Raw genomic sequence first — 19867 nt, 5'->3', positions numbered from 1 at the left:
TTACGCTCAGCGTTCAGTCAGCGGTGGACCTTGTAGACCACATTTGACCCAAGAATGTTGCCTTGATCCTCTCTGATTGGCTGAGTGAAAACAACATGCTTCCCGACCTCGCTGAGAGGCACGGGGACGCAATAGCAAATATGTTTCCTTGCAGGATAAAGGATTAAACTGTTCACCAGTGGGACAGCAACATGAGTACAAATGCATGCTAATGGGGTGTCAGTCAAAATCAAGGTTGCATGGTAAAATGTTTAAACCTGCTCAGGTTTTTCAAGACAACAGTGTGACATCTGGCAAAGCGTAGGAGTAGTGGTCAATTAACACAACTGTGAGCACAAGTCCCTGGATTTCTATCATGATACTGAAACAGCTTAATTAAAGTCCTGAGCTTGAATTATCTGGACGAGCTAAAGATGAAGGAAGAACGGCTAAAAAGGAAAAAATTTGAAATCCACATCTAACCAGCAGAACTATAAAGCAGAACTACTGGTGTGAACACCGGGCAACAGCTGTTTCCAACACGCCGCGCAAGAACAACACGTCCCCGCGTTCCTTCACGGTCGCACCTTGACTTGACTTGAAGCGTTCCACGCTGCCATCTAAAACAAACCATTTCCTTTTAACAGAAATCCTGTGTTTGCTTTTCGACTTCCTCTTTTAATAAAATAATATCACAAGAAGAAAAACGAAGAATGAAATCTTTGCGGTTTGCCTCAAGGCATTTCCTGCCATTATGATGTAACATTTGGAAGGCTCAGCTGAGCCGAAGCAGTGAGAGGAGGAAGTCGGGGTCACGCCACGGTGGCATATGATGTGAGATTATGTCATGGCAGCGTAAGCCGGGTGAAGTGAGAGTGCATTAAGTTAAGGGTGGCAGATGTGAAACTATAGTGCCGTGGTACGTCCTAAACAGAGAGGATTTATTTGGAGAGGCTGCGGTAGACCAGTTTGTGTCCAGGTTTGCATGCGGCGCAGGGAGAGTGCATTGAGAATTAGGTATAATTTACACAACCAACCTGAGATGCTGATTCAGTCCTTATGAAAGCAATGTGTTCAAATGCAGCGTCAGCGTCTTTTGCTTCCATGTGCCAGCTATGGCAACAAACCCTGAGTGAGAAATATTTCTTGTGAACACAGAGAAAATAGTCACAAATTAAGTGAAACTAAATGTAATCGAGGCGAAAGTACGCCGTCTAATTAATGCCCTTTTCATTGTGCAGCTGAGAAGGAGACGTTCTCATTTTTTTGGGTCGTCCACAAACAAAATGAATCTGGGTTACATTCTGTGAATTCCAGAGCGCTTCGGCGAGTCCAAGAGGAACAGAGCCAAGTCTCATAGGAGCAGCGTCGAGCTTATGCTTCTTATTAGAGCTGAAATGCTATTTACAAACTCCGCCAGAACAAAAAACCCACAGAAAGTCTCGCATGCTCCGCGTTTTTTCGGTTCATCAGCAGATCCACTTGTGTCATGCTTTCAGTTATGGGTCCCCGCCACCCCCGCAGAATCTGGAAGGCATTTCCGGCGTTGCTCTTGCGGTCGCTGGTTTCACACACTTTGCGCTTGTGTCCGTGGAATGAGGCCAGCTGCTGACACTGTTCTGTCTCATGAACGAAAAAAAAAAAAAAGAGAGAAATAGTAGTTTCACTCGAAAGCTGCGCGAGACTCCACAAAAGATACCCACGGCGATGACCTGACTCAAGATATATGCAATCTGTGTGTCTTTGCGTGACTAAAGCGATGACGCGCAGCCTTGCAGAATCATTTCCACGATGGTTCTGCTCTTGTGTTAATTCCAAACTTGTAACAATCGTACATCGCCGGGTGTGTGAGTGCCCTAACATTTATCCTTCACCCAGCTACAGGCCAGGAAGAGCGACTTGCAAAAACAGGAGCACCCATTTCCTCAGGCGTCGGCAGCACTGACAGAAGGCCAAAGGGATGAAATCGCCAAAGCCTGCGTGCATCTTGTCGAGCTCGCGTAGCACACAAAAACCAGAGAAAAAAACAGGAAAGGGAAAAGGAGAATGTGATAACTTCCACATGAAAGGCAATAATTAGCCATGTTAATGGTGCAGGCGACAGATGATGTGAGTCAAATCTCCGTAAATCTCCGAGCTGAAATGCCCAACTACAGCAGAAATAAACATGTTTGTTGCTACGGTCTCTGTAACTAATTCTCTAGGTTCACAGAGGTGGCGAACATGCTAGGCTAAACCTTACACCTGCTTGACATCAGCATGTTAGCATTGTGTTAGCTGTAAACTCACTGGCCCTGTTCAGACTGAGTATCAACACGTGTGTCGATCTCATTTGACTTTTGAAACCTTTTCTGTGTCTTCCTGACATTTTCTGTATTCCTGTTTGGTTTTCCTGTTTTTATTTTGAACGCCTCTCCCTTGGCGTTTCTTGTCTTGCTTTACTTCCTGTCTGTGTTTTCGCTGCTTTGATTAAATGATTGGTTTCTCCTCTTGTGCCCTCCTCCATCGGTAGTCTCACCTGTGCCTTGTTAGCCTCAGCATCTATTTAGCCCTGTTCGTCTGTTCACGTACCCCATGTGCTTCTGTTGAACTCTTTTCTGTTTCTTGTTTTCTGAAGCTACGTTAGACATGCTAGAAGATTGTTTTTGCCATATTTTACCCACGATACCCAGCTGGACAAAACCTGCACCAGTCTGCCCCAGTTTGGTGACAGTCAGCATGGGTAGTTGGCACAAAAATCTGTTAGTGTGTGAAGGGGTGAAGACCCGACCTGACCTCCGTCGCAGTCAGTCAAACTGCGACTGTGTTATTTTGAGGTGAATCTGGACACAATCGGGTAGTGTGAGCCAGCAGCCAATGAAATACAGACGGTGGGAAACAGGAAATGGTCAAGTTGACAAGAAGTGGCAGGAAAATCAGCGAGAGTTGTGATTAAGTGAACCTGGACCACAGAAATGGAGTTGTGGCAGGAAAACAAGCGCCAATATAATGTTGGTTGCAGTGCAGTGAAGAATCTGATGCTTTAGTTGGTTTGACAAATCATGTAGTGTGTGATCCCAGTTTTTCATGCTTTTCAAAATCTTTAAAGACTGTGATAGTTGTGTGGTGTTACCTTCATTGTAGGTCTTCATTAAAGTGAACTTTATATTATTAGATCCAGGAACGGTTCATTGTGTGTGAGTTGCATTTGGGTCCTACTACATATTTTTACACAGCTGTATCAAAACAATGCCTCGCTATTAATACGGCTAGCTAGCGTACGTATTATAAATGCTCAGGGTTTGCAGCGCTGGGAGGGTAAATAAGACACCAGTCATTAAATACATAACACATCCGTGTGGCCAGGATGTATCGCGTGTCACACCACTGAAAGAATGTGGTCACGCGTGGCCCAGACCGCTTCCAAATATGGTCCGATCTCAAACGCATCTTCGGTGCATCTCCGCCCCCCTCGCCCCTTGTGATTGGATCACCAAAGACACATGTTAACACCAGGTCTGAAGAGCCCCTTAGTCTTTTTTTTTTTTTTAACGGCGAGACGTGCTTATCCCTTAATGAATTCATTTGTGACGCATTAAGAAGCTATAATGTACGAGTGAGCATCTTGAAAAAAGAGAATATGAAGTTTGATGAGAACTCTTGTTTCAAACGGTGGCAGAAGAGGAGAGAGGAGGGAGGATTTGATAATCAGTCTGTGGGAATATTCATTTAAATCCTGCGCTGCATTAACATAAACATATTTGGAGAACCAGGTGGTTTCTGCTGTGACCCACATGTGAGAAAACCTGCAGCTGGTGGTTTTTTTTGTTTTAATCTTCTGCTCAACATCACATCTGTCAATCTGGATTCGTCTTGGAAAATCTGCAGCTTCATGTCGTTTTTTGTTTTCACCTCCAGACAGGAGACAAAGCCGCCACGTGGTGAATATTTTCGTAACGAACCGGACCGTGTGTGCAAGGCTTAAAATCTCCAATCAGAACCTCCTGGTTGTAGCTGGTGGTGAAGGCTAATGAAAAACTCTCCCAGCTGTTTTCTGACCTTTTTCCTGTTCGCTGTCATCCACTCCGGCGCTTTTAACGGCCGGCCATATGTCCCAGATGGCCGGCAGTGCTCTGTGCTGTCAGCAGATCTGTGAGCCGAGCCTGAAACACACAACACACACACACACACACATAGGCCACACCAGTCCTCCAGGGGGATGCAGCCAAGGAAACCTGCAGAGCTGCACCGTTTCCCCCTCTGCTCCTTTCTGGTGTTGTAAAAAACGGCGAAGTGGCGACGTTACATCGGCTGCATGGACGGCACTTTCTCTAAACGGCAAATTAACCTGTCGCCGCGTGCGATTTTCCCGTCAGCATTTCCCCAAGGTTGTTCAGGTGTGTTTAGGCTCACACTCTAGACAAAAGTCTAATGAATAACTGACACATTAAAGCACTTGACAAAACACAAAGGACCAACCGGCGTGTTTCAGTGAAGGAGGAATTTATTCTGTGTCTCTGCTTCTACATTAATCCCTCCACGATGCAACCGGCATCACAAAGGTTAAAAACATCAGTACACCTGAACCGTCTAGAGGGGTTCCAGTCGAGAAAGGCTGCGTTATTAAAACAGGAGAGGAACCCTCTGTCCTCCAAGAGCGCCCCCTTTCCCAAAAAAAAAAACAAAAAAAACATAAGCCAGAAAATCGAGGATTTGTCAGCACAGATTCATGTCATTCAAACTCGTCCCTTAAATATTCTGCATGCCTAAATAAGCACCGGTGCTTGCTGTGCCGTGAAGCGTGGGTTCTCATTGTCAAAGCAGGGTAACCTGATTTTTCACACTGCTGTCGAGTGTTGAAAGTCAACCCTGGGTGTATAATATGATTTCTCATTTTGTCAAAGACTGCAAAATATGTAAAAACAAATACAATATATTCCTACAGAAACCGTGTATATATATATATATATGTATATATATATAAAGCTTTTTAGTAACAAAAAATGATCAGAGAGACGTAATCAGAAGGCACAGCGAGACAGCGGTGACGGCGGCTGCTCAGTGAGGAGACTGTAAACATCTTGTCCCGTTTGTCAAAAAAGAAATATACCAGCAAAGGGCTTGAGTGTTTCCAGAAGGCAGTGTGTTAGCCGACGGGAGCGCCGCTGCTCCTGGAGTGGCAGTCAGTTAAAAACGGACAGTGTTGCTGTAAGGCTAAGAACACGTGATTTAGGGAAATCTTGCACCCGATGTGTGAGCAGCAGCGAATCCACGGTTCTATCTCTCTGCAGGACAATGATTAGATAAAAAATTTCCCACGCACCAGAGCAACTGGTGCACCGTCATTATTATTTATTCTCACTAAATCTAAAAGAATCAGACCTTTGTTTGTAATGAAAGTTGGCCCGACTTCATTAAGGTACACGTCCTCGTGCCAAAATAATGTAGCCAACATTCATGGAAACCTGGATTCGGCTGAAATATCATCATTACTGAAACGTAATCTCCTCTAACGTCCCTCCCTGCTGGATGAGCTTCACTCAGCGGTGTGCGGTCCCGGCTGGTTTTTAGCCAAAACGCCGCCGGCTGGCAAAGGGAGGTGCACGGCGGCCACTCATCTCATCACCAACGTCTAAGCCAAAAAGGGCCGAGACGAGTGACGGCCCCTACGCGTCGTCGTACTTCTCCAGAGCCTCCTCTAGCTTGCCGGTGATTTTCTGGAAGAAGGCGATCTGCTGCTGTAGGTGGTGCTGCATCTGGGCCTTGAAGTCGCGCACGCGGATCTGGTGGAAGTGCTGGATCTCGGCCAGCGTGGCGCACGAGATGATGTTGCAGCGGTCGTTGATGCCATCCGCCTGTGCCCGGTCCATCTTGCCCTCCTCCACGTGCTTTTGGCTCTCTTTCACCTTTGTCAGGGCTCCTGTGTTTGGAGGGAAAGCAGAGGAGGAATTAAGACAAGAGGTTTCTATTTATTGTTTCCATGATGGCTTTTTTTTTTTTTTTTTTAAACCATTCTATGTGAATCATTTCTCTATTTATCCTCAGTCTTACGTTGCTGATGCGAATTTCCCCGTAACTGAAAACCACACCCATGCACGTTCTATTTTTAAGACATGAGCTCCTATTTACTCAAACTTAACCTTCAACTTGTCAAACTGACCGAAAATAGAGCAAAGAATTTTAAGCATGACCAGTTTGTTCCAAACTCCCTGAGAACCAGGGCCAAATCTAAAATCTACAATAAGGGAATGTGAGGGCAGCAGCGCTGAAAATATCTATTACATTATGTCACTCCAAAGCTCAATACAACCATTTAAGGGAACTTGGCTGGCAGTTTGAAAACAACTATCAATCTCGTAGGTAGGCAGTTTTGAAGACATAACATTAACATCGGTTACAAAATGTCAAAAAAGGAAGATCTGTTCCCACACGTTCTCTCTCTGCCTCCCTTTACTTCATCACTTCCGCTTTCCCACGCTGTCATAATCTCCTCAATCTCAGCTTCAGCGTCACTACTCTTGGACCCTTTGCCCCCATTCTCCGAGCCAATTGGCCCCAGTCCCCATTCTTTGAATTCTTTGCGAATCTTTCCTACCCATCTCCATCTCATCCTTGTCCAGGACATCTGCACAACTGAAACTCAAAACACCAGTAACTGGACTCTCGGAGCTCCCGTCCCTAAATCCTACCCTCATCTTGAACTCTCATGGGAGTCTAGCCGTCAACATATTTGACCCCAGAAGCTCTTGTTACGTCAATAACCGTAGTTCTGACGTCACGGCCAGCCAAATTGACCATTGGCTAACTTTTTCCGCAGGAACCAAATCTGCAATGGTTAGCATGTCCGGCTAAGTAGCTTATGGCTGCACCCTGAATGTTATTTCTAAGGAACAACCTGATAGATATAGCGCACACTGTGGACCTGTTTTCCGCGAAATAGAGGGTTAGCGGTTTGATCCTCGGTACGTGGACCACATGGCGAAGTGTCCTTGAGCAAGTAGCTAGTTGACTAGGCTACTACTTTTTCCTGTGGGATATGCAACTATGTCTCACCAAAAGCACATTTAAGTTCCCCTTTACAGGATTTACAGTTTAAAACAACCTAGCTGAAAACGATGAAAAGTAAGCCAGAGCCAGAGCTTGAGCTAAAGTTAGCGTAACTGACCTGCCATCTAATCTTCGAGACACTCACATTTCTTTTCACTGAACTGTGGAGCCCACCTACCAAATAACCCGCTTTTTCTACTTATGTTTGAAATTAGGCACTAATTGTTTTTTTAAAAAAAAGGTTTCTATGATAAATCTGCCACCTTTATTATAAACTGCAAATGTGGTATGCAAGAAAGGATAGGTGAAGCAAAGCTTTGTGGGCACAGATGTTCATTCAATCTTTATTTATTCTTTATTTATTATTTCAGTACTCTCGGTATCTGCAACAGCTCTGCAGGTGGGCAAAGCATGACAAAAGTCAGGTTACACAGATTTTACCACATGTCTAAGGAGACAACTACTAATAAAAAAAATTCCACATGATCACACTCATACTAAAACTTTTGTTCATGCCTGCTGTGTGCCTTCACTTGTGCGGGAACACCTACTTGCTGCCGTCACTGTGGTGGACATGAGGCTTTCCAATCTTGCATTTTCACACATATCATATCAACTGTCATAGCTGCTTCCTTTTAGCAAAAAAACCCACTGCCCACATTTGCTTGCTGCAGAATGCGCCATCAGTCATTCTGGTGTCAGAGCAAGAAATTAGTTTCTATCTTTCCTGACAAACACCAGCAGCTCGTGGCTGACCACTTTAACCGTTGACATTTTCTCATCGACTAGAGTAGGAAATGTCAAGTTATGAAGCCAGAAGAACTTGAGGGTTATAGTGTTCTGTCTGAGCTTATTGCTTTAAAATGGTTAAATGTCTCCACTGCAAGCAAAGAGGAAAGACGCACTTTTTGAAAAAGCGAATACACAGCATGTGCGTCAGTTTCTACATTTGTACAGCAAGGCGAGGAAGTTTCTCATCTGTCTTTTTATAATTAACGCTGCTACAAGGGAAACAGTGATCATGCACAACATTTACAACTTCCACTTCTCTTATTCTATGTGTTTTGGACTGTTGCCCTGATAAACAGAGGTGTTTGTCTCCTGATATTTGATTGGCCAAATGATTCGGAAACAACATTCCAGCTGAAACTATGACCCATCTGATCTTCCTAACGCACTGGCTTGCTTAACACTGTGAAGTGCAGAAACAAATGCCTACGTATGTACTTCATATGGGACGTGAGTGTTGGCACAGACGTGTTGCAATTTTTCTGCAACGACACAGACGGTGTGTAGCAAGACGAGTGAAACACTTTGCAGCCGACAGAAAGCATAATCCGCCGGGCGAAGTGCAGAGGTGAGATTTGTACCCTCAAAGCGTGAAACTTCCTGCACTTGACCCGTCATGGGATTTTTTTTTTGTTACCACTGTGTGTTGAGTCACTTGCACTCGGCTGAAACTCTGATGCACTTTGCTTGTTTCCTGAGACGTGCGACCACAGAAGACTAACCCACCACTCCTTTGGTTTAGTCTTCAAAACGATCTTTTTTGTACAACATCCCTTCTAAAGACATCTCTTCACCCCCCCGCCCCACAAAAAAAAAATAATAAATCTGCCCCGTTTGCCTTCTGGCTGGTGCTCCTTCAGCTGCAGTTTAACCTAGATCTTTGAAATGTGTGTCACATGCTGAACATGGCTGGAGAAGAGGCTAAGGTATCAAAAGACCCGGATACAGGGCGTGAGGTAAGACAGGGGAACAAACACAGCTGTCCAAAGACTTAAATATAAATCCTGGAGGTGTTTGATGTACCTTAGAAGTCTCTGCCTTCCTGTGTTTTAAAAGCCCACTAATGGACTAAGGGGGTATAATTGTTACCATGGAGACTTTATGAGGGTGGTAAGAGTTCAGTCAGAGAAGATGGTGTCGGCAAACGATATTAGGCAGAGCCACATAATTTTCACAGCTGCCATTAGCACGCTCTTCAAAAAAACTGAAGCGCTACAAATAGAAACGCTACTGAGATAATGTCAAGTAGTTCTGCAAATCAGTCGATGAATATTTTCTCAATTAGCCGGCTGTTCTCACGATTAAATGTCAGGAAATGTCTCGGACAAACCCCCAGAGACCAAGGTGAAGGCTTTTGTTGAAGCAAGAGTCCGAAAGTTGATGCAATTTGAGCTGTTGTTATATGTGAGAAAGAAAAGCAACAAAAACTAAACATTTTGAAGCTGTTACCAGTAAATGTAGATTGGGCAAATTCGTCTTTGACTAAAAGAAAAATCAATGACATGTCCGTCCGATGCCAACAGCAATAACTCGACTGATCCTTTAAGCACTTCGAGCTAAACACAACAGAAACAAAGTTTTAAAAGGGTTTTCTGTTTTTCTTTTAAAAAAAAAACATGCAAAGCCAAAGCTGCTCTAGGCTGAACGCCAAACCAATTTTCTCCGCCCACATATTCTTTGTGGCATTTGAAACCGCACTGTTGGAAACTGATTACGACCCGGCAAAGATCTGCCGGGCCAGTCAAATCGTTGTGGTGATCGAGAGAAGAGTCATTGTCGTACATCTAAGCGTCGTGGAGCTGAGTATGTTTCCAGTACAATGGTTCTGACTGGTTGTAGGAATATCCATTTGGGTGTTACCAGACTCATTTTCTGGGTATGCCAGGCTAATAGTGCTGCATTCTTGTCTCACCAATTTGGCAGCATGATTAAATTACAAACACTGTCAACGACATACAGTATGTGTGCAGCCTAAAGTCTGTTGACTTCGTCCAGCAACGCCAGGGCAAATCTGTGATTGTCCTAAACTGTAATCTTCCTCTGGACACTTCTTCCCATCTGATATAAACATTTCTTGGACGCTTCTGATGCTTTCGTTGCCACAGTTGCTCCTCACTTCATCTCCGGCAAACCAATCACTGCTGGTTGACATAAAGCGCAACACAGGGAGATTTACCTGGTGATGATTAGCTTCACGAGCATTGTCTGGACTCTCCAAAAAACACTGAGGAAAGGCAACTAGACTTGTAGAGTTTCTTGAAGAGGTTTCGCCACTCATCTGAGTAGCTTCTTCAGTTCTAAGGGACTGGTGGGGAGTTGAGGTTTAAAAAGGAACATCTATGGGTGTAGCCCATGTTGCCTTTCTTTAACGTTTTTTGGATATACCATGTCCTGGATGACAGAGAACCTTCACAGACATTGTCTGGACTCGTTGAGCAAGAAAGGAAACTAGATTTGTAGAGTTTCTTGAGCGGTTTCGCCACTCGTCCGAGTAGCTTCTTCAGTTCTAAGGGACTGGTGGGGAGTTGAGGTTTAAATAGGAACATCAGTGGGTGTAGCCCATGTTGCCTTTCTTTAACGTTTTTTTGGATATACAATGTCCTGGATGACGGAGAACCTTTGCAGACATTGTCTGGACTCGTTGAGCAAGAAGTTGTTTGCATAGGCATTCATTTACATGTCCTGCACTGTATCTTTGAGCGTATTGCTCATTATTTTGTTTGTTGAATGTACAGATTTATTTATTTTTTTGCAGCAATAACTCCTGATTATAAGAATATTAATAAAATCTAACCACTACACCACCTATACAGTATGTTTATAGGACCACAGCATTACAAGTATATGGAGTAAAGTGGTATTATAGTGACTGTATTTGAGATAGATACTGCTATTTTCTTAATATGAATCTGTGGACAATCAAGATATAGTTGATAAGTAGTCCAGAGAGTTACAGAAATAACTAAGGTTTGTAACAGAATCTGAATAAGAAAAAGTGATCTGCCTCCTGTGTAGAAGTCCTCTCTGGGCGTAGGGAGGTGGCACTGAGCCCTCCTGGGCTCGCTGAAGGCAGCCGTTTTAGCGCTTACGTAATCCCCGGTTACACAACACCACGCTACCGACAGAGCCTGTGACCTGAACAACCAGCGGCAATCCCCGTCTCATCACTTCACCACCCTCCGTCATTCACTGCACGCATTAGAGCACATTTCAATAACTGGGAACAATATATCAGACGGGTTTGCACAGTAGGGCAGCGGGGCTGACTCAGCAGGAAAGGCTGACATCCTTGTAAATCGGTGCTTTCCCTCGCTTCCCGGCCATTGTTTTATCACTTCACGTGGTGATAAAAGTGTGATGAGATCGGGCAAAATGCTGCTGATTAGGGAGAATTAACAAGGGGAAGAGGATGCGGGGATAGAGTGGGGCAAGCAAAAAGGCATTTCGACCAAACTTCAACTCCAAACACTGGCTTTATCTTACGTTCCTCTCTTACCGAGTGCAGCTTCTGTATGGAGGTAACGTTGTCAAACAAACTGACAGTCGGCTTCATTGTGTCATTGTGTGCTTTTCTCAGAAAACAGTCAGCAGGAGTAGGAATTAGACTCGGTATCTGAGCATTTATATCAACCTTTTGACAACTTTTAACAGAAGTGAGTGCCGCTTTGTTATTTTAACGAGGTGTATGCTGAATGCGGACCAGAACGTACTGTCATGCACTAGTCCACAGTCAACAGGTTTTTCCTCCAAGAAGCACAGCAAGAAAGATCAATATTATCACACCGATAATAGTGTTTGAACAAGAGCCCCGAGCAGCATTAAGTGGCTGCATTTCAGCTGCATCTGCTTAATGAAAAAAAGACTAGGTCTCGGGGGTTGTCTTGGCCACTGTCTGAGCGTTTATGAAACTCATCCCTTCCCCTTTCTTGAGGGTTTTAAGCACTAAATTATAAGAATAAGCATCACACCCTAAAGGTGCTAAGGTTTCCAAATTCGACTCCGACCAAAATAAAACGTGCAAAGCTCAATATGTTCCTTTTTTTCCGAGAAAGCCAGATATATGATGGCGACAGCACGAACTAGCGCCGTCCCTGCCAAGCTGCATGCACACTAATGGCTAATGGGGTTCCTGTAGAGGTTCAGATCAATAGGGTGATGGTCAATGTCCCTCTGCGGGGAGGCTAATATTTCACCCTTCGCTTGTGTCGGGCCAAATAAAAACCTGCCTGGTGTCTAATGAGACAGTTGCAGGAAGCTATAAATGGAACCGAGACATTGCTGATAAGTGGCTGCCTTGACGTCTGATGTGACCACCTCCCCGTCCCGCATACAGTATGACCTAATGACGGAAAAAAACATGCCCTTTTAAAGCTTTAACAGTTGATTTAAACTTTTGTGTACTGCTCCACCTATCTGTGGACGCCCTCTCTCTCTCTCTCTATCCATCCATCCAAGGAGACAATGACTTTCTGTGTAAACCACTTGCGTTGCGGAAATGTCTCCTTTGGTTTGTGACAACAAAGGATGTGGCCTCTGTTCAGGAGTATAACTGGGAGAAGACAGCAATAACCCTCAATGACACTTGTGGACACTTCCTCCACATGTGGCGTATTAAAATCAGGCAGACAGAGAAAAGAGGAAGTATTTAATTCAAGGCCGATAGAAAGGCCGAAAAAACAAAAAATAAAACCACACAAAGCGCACACACATGCGTGGCTGCTGCACCTTTAAGTTCGCAGCTGCACCGTGTCAGTGAACACAATGTCAGTGAAAATTTAAGCCAAGTTAAGGCGGTCGTAACGTCCTTAAAAGCCACCTACTCTTCCAGGTCATTTCAGCGTCCTGTTAACAATTGGTCACCTGATGGATGATTGCAGAGGCACGTGAATGTCTTGCACCTGGTTCTTAGCATTATATACTTCCTTGAAATATACAGGCAATCTCAGCAACAAGCTGCCATTATGTGCCACGACATTATCTGTTTTTAAATACTTTTACACACCGATCAAGCACAGCATTATAACCACCTTCCTAATATTGTGTAGGTCTCCCTTGTGCCTCCAAAACAGTTGTGACTCATCAGAGAATGGACCTGTGAATGGTCCTGTGTTGTCTGGCAACAGGATGTTGTTAGTGGAGGCCTTTGGGGTCCTATGGGTTGAGAGGAGGGGCCTCTGGGGATCATCCCACAGATACTCGATCAGTTTGGGATCTAGTGAATTTGGAGGCCAGGTCAACACCTTGTGCTGTTCTTCATGTTTTTTTGAGTTGTTCCTAAAGTGTTTTTGTGTGTGTGCCTGTGTCAGGCTGCATCCTGCTGCCATCAAGGAGTGTCATTGCTATGGGGTGAGGGTGCCTGGTCTGGTCTAGGTGTGTGCTACATGCCTAATTAGCTTCCAAAAGTTTCCCAGCAGAACATCTATCTAGGCTGCAGAGGTTAGAATAACTTTTTATCAGTGCTTTGTTCCTTACTTTACCGACTTTATTTAGGAATTAACAGTGTGTTCCTCATTTATGAAATAATTAATCGAGAAAGGGAACGTACAAACGGTTAAAAAAAATAGAAAAAAGAGGCCCTGCCGGACTCAAAATAATAAGAACAGCCTTGGCACATTAAAAACGAGACGAGATCAAAGTCATTTTTGGATCCAATACGCTACGCAAGGCTCTGCTTTCATCTGCTGCATGCCCTGTCTCCTCCATCAGCTTGCTCGTGTGCGCATATGTGTGTCTTTTCTCGACATCGTGCCTGCGGCAAGGTCTTCAGAATCTCTTATCTGTGGAATTAGGCTGGGCTTATCACACCAGACTGTGTAAATGACTGTGTCACCTTGTTTATGCTCTGTGTGTGTGTGTGTGTGTGTGGCCAACATGGCAAACTTGATTTGAGCTGACTGGGAAGTTCTGCTCCAACTGGAGCATAAACACAGTCTGTCCTGTTTCCCCAGTCCCATCCATTGCGGAGTGAATGGGCCCAGTGTTTGTAGGGACGGGGGACGATAAACCAAGATGTCCACAGGCTGTCACCAGCAACAGGCTCAGTTTAAGTTGCAAGTTTCAGGGCCGCATATCTGACAGATTAAGACCTGGACACTAGCGGGGCCCCTGCAACGTTAATTCCCACTCTGATCCGAGTGGGTCATGTGGTTTTAGTTGGACAGAACAGGAGGATTGGAAATGATGCATGGAATGAGAGGATTAGTGTATTTTGACCTCCTATATATCGTGTCCTGCATGGCAGTGTTTCAGGTAGCATTCACGATTTGATGACACCATGACATACTTGAGAGCCTTTCACATATAAAGGTTCAGAAAGCAGTCAGTCAGGTATAACTGACATGGAGGAGGACCGGTTTGGTTTGAGTTTTTTTTTTTTTTTTTTTATAATACCGATTTCCCTTTTATGTTAGGGAAGCAGATGTGCAACATTCTCATGTAAGGCTGCAGCAGTCCAAGGGTCTCACGAGGGCAGCCCTGCCTCTCACGAGATTGACATTTCGCCACACAATGGCGTCTATGATTGAGTTATGGGTCGTGTGGGAGGGAGGCTTTGATTAGTCTAACGAAATCTGCGCGAAGCCGAGGAAGCACGCGCGTCTCGTTTGGGGAAGGATTCAGCGAGCAGATCTCATCTTGTGCTGGAGTCGCACGGGACGTCCTCTCGGCCCACAAAGACGCAATACTTGACTGGTAATGGAAAACCAAACAAAAGCCGAACGGGTGGCGCCCATGTGGTGAGACAAACAGTAGCGTGTAAGCAAACTTCCAAATGCAAACACCGTGTATTTGTTTTGCAAAGTGACATATTGTAACCCGACTGCTGTCCCAACAACAGCTGACTTAAAGCAAATTCTTTGTGACGGTCAGCAAACGCGCTTTGTACTTCTTTCATTTTAAACCTGCTGGCTGTACCCGAGCCAAACCTGAGGTAGAGGTTAAAGCCTAGAAACTGTTTTTATGACTCCAAGGTTACTAATAAGGTTTTATTTTATGAGTGTGTGTGGTGAATATATAAATTGACTGGAACACTGGGACTGCGAAACATCTGACGTCCGCAGCCCTAGAGTGTGGTTGCACGTTTTGGGTTTCTGCTGACTGTTTGATTCATTATCTTCTTGTGTTCAGTCCAATCATCAAATAATATTAATTATTATTAGTGGTCTAGAATAAATCTAAGTACACCATAAAAAACTGGTCCCTTACATCATGAATTAACTATTCAGAGGTTCCTCAAAGCGGCTTTAAATCAGTTGAGTGAGATACACAGATCAGGCATAACATTATGACCACCTTCCTAATATTGTGCAGGTCTCCCTTGTGCCTCCAAAACAGTTGTGACTCATCAGAGAATGGACATGGACCTTCTGAGGGTGTCCTGTGGTGTCTGGCAACAGAATGTTGTTAGTGGGCGACCTTTGAGTTGAGGGGAGGGGCCTCTGTGGATCATCCCACAGATACTTGATCAGTTTGACAACTAGTGAATTTGAAGGCCATGTCAACACGTTTTTATGTGTGTGCCTGTGCCTATGGTGTGGGGTTGCCTGGTCTGGTCTAGTTGGGTGGCATATGTCTAAGTAACATCCACGTGAATGAATGCCAGGTCCAAAGGTTTCCCAGCAGAACTTTGAATTGTCACAAGATGGTGAATGTTATTTACTTCTCCTCTCAGTGGTCATAATGTTATGCCTGACCTGAGTATTTAGAACATGTGTATTTCAGTGTAGTTGTTTTACCTTTCTGGACATGGATGATGTCTGGGTAGTTTGCCAAGTGTCCTTGGTAAAGAGCTAACAAATCCATGATTGGGTCGAGATCCTTGCTCGGCTGCTCGGCAAAACACTCTCCAATGGCCTCGTATGCGTCCCCAGTGAAGGAGATAGCCTGGTTGAGTCCCCCAGAGTACGTCTGCTGGTCTATCTCGAAGGCCTGGCTCAGGGATTTAAACGACATGCCCATTTTCTGATACTCCTTCTTGAAGCCAGTGATCTGCTTGCGGGCGAACTCGTTGGCCGTGGCGTTGAGCTGCAAGGCGCTGTCGTCCATCCTCTTGGTGAAAGTCTTGAAGCCGTCTATTTTGCTCTCCACCTCCTGGAAGTCGAGCGGCGCCGGCGGGGTGCTGATGGTGAGGAAAAAGTTGGCCCCCACCATCTCGTCCTTCTCCGCCTTCCTCTTCCCCTGCTTCCAGGCCTTCTCGTCCGTGCTGCTGCAGGTGAGGAAGTGCTGGAAGACGTCGCACCTGGACAGGACGGGGTGGCTGGTCATGTGGTTCATCCACCATATGAGGCCTTTCCTCCTCTTGGAGATGAAGTCCTCCTCGAAGCGCCCCGTGGCCTGCTTCTCTGGGATGTGCGGCACCGAGATGACGGGGAACTTCTCCACCAGGCGAGCGTAGAGCCAGTCGAAGTGCTTGTACCTCCTGTTCACCTGGGTCTGCGTGTGAGTCGGGGTCAGCTTGTAGGAGATGTAGCTTTTCATGCCCTTAAACTTCGTCTGTTTGGTGGGGTCGTCTATTGTGCAGGAGAACGGGTAAGGGTTCTCTTGCCACTCCGGGCCATGCTGGCCCATCACCACGCAGATCTTATCCCCGTCCTTCACGAAGCCTGAAGCCTCCCCGAGGACAAACGCCTCCCCTCCCGACTTGACAAAGGTTGAAAATCTGTTCAGGTTTCTACTGACTGTAGCAGAGCTCTTTGCTTGCTGTGCACCGCCTCTTGGCATTGATGTGGACACCCTGTAAGTGGAGGGCCCGTTGCCTTCAAAGTCCTGGTACCTTCCTCCTACGGTCCCCGGCTCGTCGGCCACTGTGGAGCTGTCATCCCAGTCATCGTCCCAGTCATCGTCGCTGCCTTGCTGGTAAGTGTTCTGCTGCACAGCAGGAGGAAGGGGCTGCTGTTGCGGCGGTGGGGCTGAGAAATTGGCGAAAACGGGGGGAGACGGCTTGGGAAAGTTGTCAACTTTGGGCTTGATCGAGCCGTCAAAGCCTCCGGATGGGACGTTGGCGTACCGGTCCGCAGATGTGGTGCAGCTGTTGTTGTCGTTCCTCAGGACCTCCACGTATGAAGCGGGGAACAGTCCCCTCTCCCCTCGGCTGTTCGTCCCTTCCAGCCAGCCCTCGATGTCCTGCTCGCTGTACAAAGTTAGGATCTCGTTCTCCTTCACCGACACCTCCCCGGGGTTCTCGGAGTTGAAGTCGTACAGCGCCCTGGCTCGGAGCGCCATGGTTCACCGCACAGCTGGAGGCAGGGGAGCAGGACAGCGGAGGGGGCAACGAGCCGTGCCCGAAACTACTACTCTGCGAACAAACTCCGCGCACAAACTTCTAACAGCGTCCCCCAGAAAAGCACCCCAGCTCAGAAAGCCCACCTCAGCTCGGTCCTCCTCCTCCTCCTCCTCCTCCTCGGTCAACCCCTGAGAATGAGCACAGCGCTTGTTTTAATCCAGATGTTGCAGCGCGTGGAGCCGGATCGACCGTATTTTTTTTTTTTTTTTTTTTTTTTTTCTTGCCACAACAACACCAGCCTGAGCTCCTCCGGTCTCCCTCCGATCACAGTCGGACGCTTCTGCCTCCACACGCTGCGCAGCAACCGCACGTCTACCAGGCTGAATAATCGAGGGCGGAGCTACAGCGATCTGCAAGCCAGCCAGACAACACAAATCAACCACCGGAGAGGGCTGCACCAACACTTGTTGCCTGCTTCAAGCCTTCCCCTGAAAACTGACTGCAGGAAAAGCATAACAGTAAGATTTTAAAAGGCAGGCAGAACCATTGAAGCGTTTACACCCATCAGCCACAACATTAAAACCACTGACAGGAGAAGTGAATAACAATGAGCATCTTGTGACAATTCAATGTTCTGCAGGGAAACTTTTGGCATTCATTTGTGTGGATGTTACTCAGACATGTAGCACCCATCTAAACCAGACCAGACCAGGCACCCCTCCCACCCCATAGCAATGACACTCCTTGATGACAGCAGCCATCCCCAGCAGGATGCAGCCTGACACAGACACACACACAAAAACAGTTTAAGAACAACAAAAACATGAAGAACAGCACAAGGTGTTGACCTGGCCTCTAAATTAACTAGATGCCAAACCGATCAAGTATCTGTGGGATGATCCACAGAGGCCCCTCCCCTCAACCCATACAAAGGTGGTCATAATTTTAGTGTATGTGTCACTAATAATCACTTCAGATTAAAATGATTCACAAAAACTAATCACTGACCTATTAAATGCAAGGAATTACCCAGCTCCACCCATACCGGGTTACACATTAAAATGGCATGCATCAGGTTTTAGTTGCTAGAGGCGATGCAGTGAACCAGAAAGTACAGTGTACTTGGGCAAGACTACTTCCTTGTTAAATATTTTATATGAGCAAACACGTTCTTGAGGATATATCTGTGATGATAAACCATGTAGGTAAATCCTAAAAACAAAACTGAAACAAAGGCAACCAACCCAGCAAGCTTCTTTTTCGAGAAACCCAACAAGTCCAGTCGCTTTTGTTTCAGCTTTGTGTTTTCTCCAAGGATATAGGGTACACTATTTAGTTAATTTGCTTAATCATATATCGCAGCTGCACTAAATTTCATTAAATGTACTCATAAAAAGCACAGAAATCAGTTCTTGGACCATCATGTTTTCACTTAAGGTGGCATCACACAGTTTTAAATGAATCACAGTGGAATTTTACTGCATCACAAAGACATTACCAACGGGATATTCATACCTATGAGGCCACCTGTTTTATCAATTTCAGATAAGACTGCTACTGATTTAGATTCGTGACAAGTTGTCAGCACGACACGGCCGACGGGGCATGATGACAAACGCTCAGCAGGCTCCCTCATTTGAAAGGAATGCCATGCCGAGTCATGCTGAGTGACTGGTGCGCATTCTGATTTCATTTTCAGTTCAGGGCTGAGCCGTAGAATCACATGTTTTATGTCTATTTTTAAGTCTGGGGAAATTGAATTCATGATTAATGACTCGGGATGATCTAAGACACATGAATAAATCCACCAGATGCTCAGAGAGTTATTCTGACCCAGACAAATATTCAGCTCTTTTCACTTGGATCAGTGACACTACACGATTCAAACGGGCCCTCAAAAAACTTATGTCTAAATATTGGAATCATTGTTTTGTCTATAAAATGTCCTAAAATATTTAAAGGTGCTTGCTTTAATTTCCCAGGCAATGACTTAAAATTGTGTCCTTTATTTGAGAGCCCAATAGTACAAAATATAATAGTAAACTATAACAAAAATAAACGATGTATACACAAAAATTATAAGAAAAACTGCAAACATCACATTTGTGACACTCCAACCAACCATATTTGGAGTTTTTGGACACTAGATTATTTTTTACATCATCAAAACTGTCTACTAATTGATTCAACTACTAGGTTAAACACTGCAGCTTGCAAGTGTTTGTGGATTTTAGCTTTAAATAACCAAAGATATTGCTATATTTCACAAAAGCGTACTTCCCACAAGAAGAAATTCTTTAACAGCGGGAAGGTTTCTTCAGAGCAGACGGGTTTATCGATTAGATGCACTGAGGCCGTTAGTGTTGCATGTGTGAAAGACACCTTTATCTGTTTTCTGAAATTAACAGGAAACATCACAACTTTCGTCATGAATCGTTTAAAAAAAGAAAGATTATCACACATCATTGTCACTGCTAAAGTTTCTTGTCACCTATATGGAATGAGTCATGTTGATGGTCTAATGGTGCAGAAAGGACTTAGCTTGCCTCAGCACTGGTAGCCTATAAACCTTCCGATTAAACTGGCCCTATGGAGCCATTAACTTATTTCAGTGAATAGTTTCAGTGTTTCACAGGCCTTTAACGCCTGGTTAACAATTCAATTATCTGAAGAAATACTGTTTGCACAAAAGGTTTATTCTGGCTACGATCAGCATGTAACTTCAGCTTCCTCCAAGGAAAATATGTATGAACTATGGCCAGAACTCCTGCAACACTCTGCTGCAGAGTCAGGGTCATCCATGAAGGCCACGAGCCCAAACGTGTCGATCCTATAAAGCTGTTCCACGTACTT

At 45.1% G+C, this 19867-nt stretch overlaps 1 protein-coding gene across 1 annotated transcript; it reads right to left on the bottom strand.

The window, feature by feature from the left end:
• Positions 1-4450: 4450 nt before the first annotated feature.
• snx18a (sorting nexin 18a) lies at positions 4451-17338 on the bottom strand. Its single transcript, XM_084551456.1, has 2 exons — positions 15528-17338; positions 4451-5878 (listed from the first exon to the last, which is right to left on the bottom strand). Exons 1-2 carry the CDS (start codon positions 17011-17013, stop codon positions 5625-5627), a joined length of 1740 nt encoding a protein of 579 aa, XP_084407582.1. The 5' UTR covers positions 17014-17338; the 3' UTR covers positions 4451-5624.
• Between the last annotated feature and the right edge of the window lie 2529 nt (positions 17339-19867).

Source organism: Chelon labrosus, assembly GCF_963514085.1.
Source record: "Chelon labrosus genome assembly, chromosome: 9".
Taxonomy (NCBI): domain Eukaryota; kingdom Metazoa; phylum Chordata; class Actinopteri; order Mugiliformes; family Mugilidae; genus Chelon; species Chelon labrosus.
Note: the sequence above shows the minus strand (reverse complement) of the source record. Positions and strands in the feature narration are given on the sequence as shown.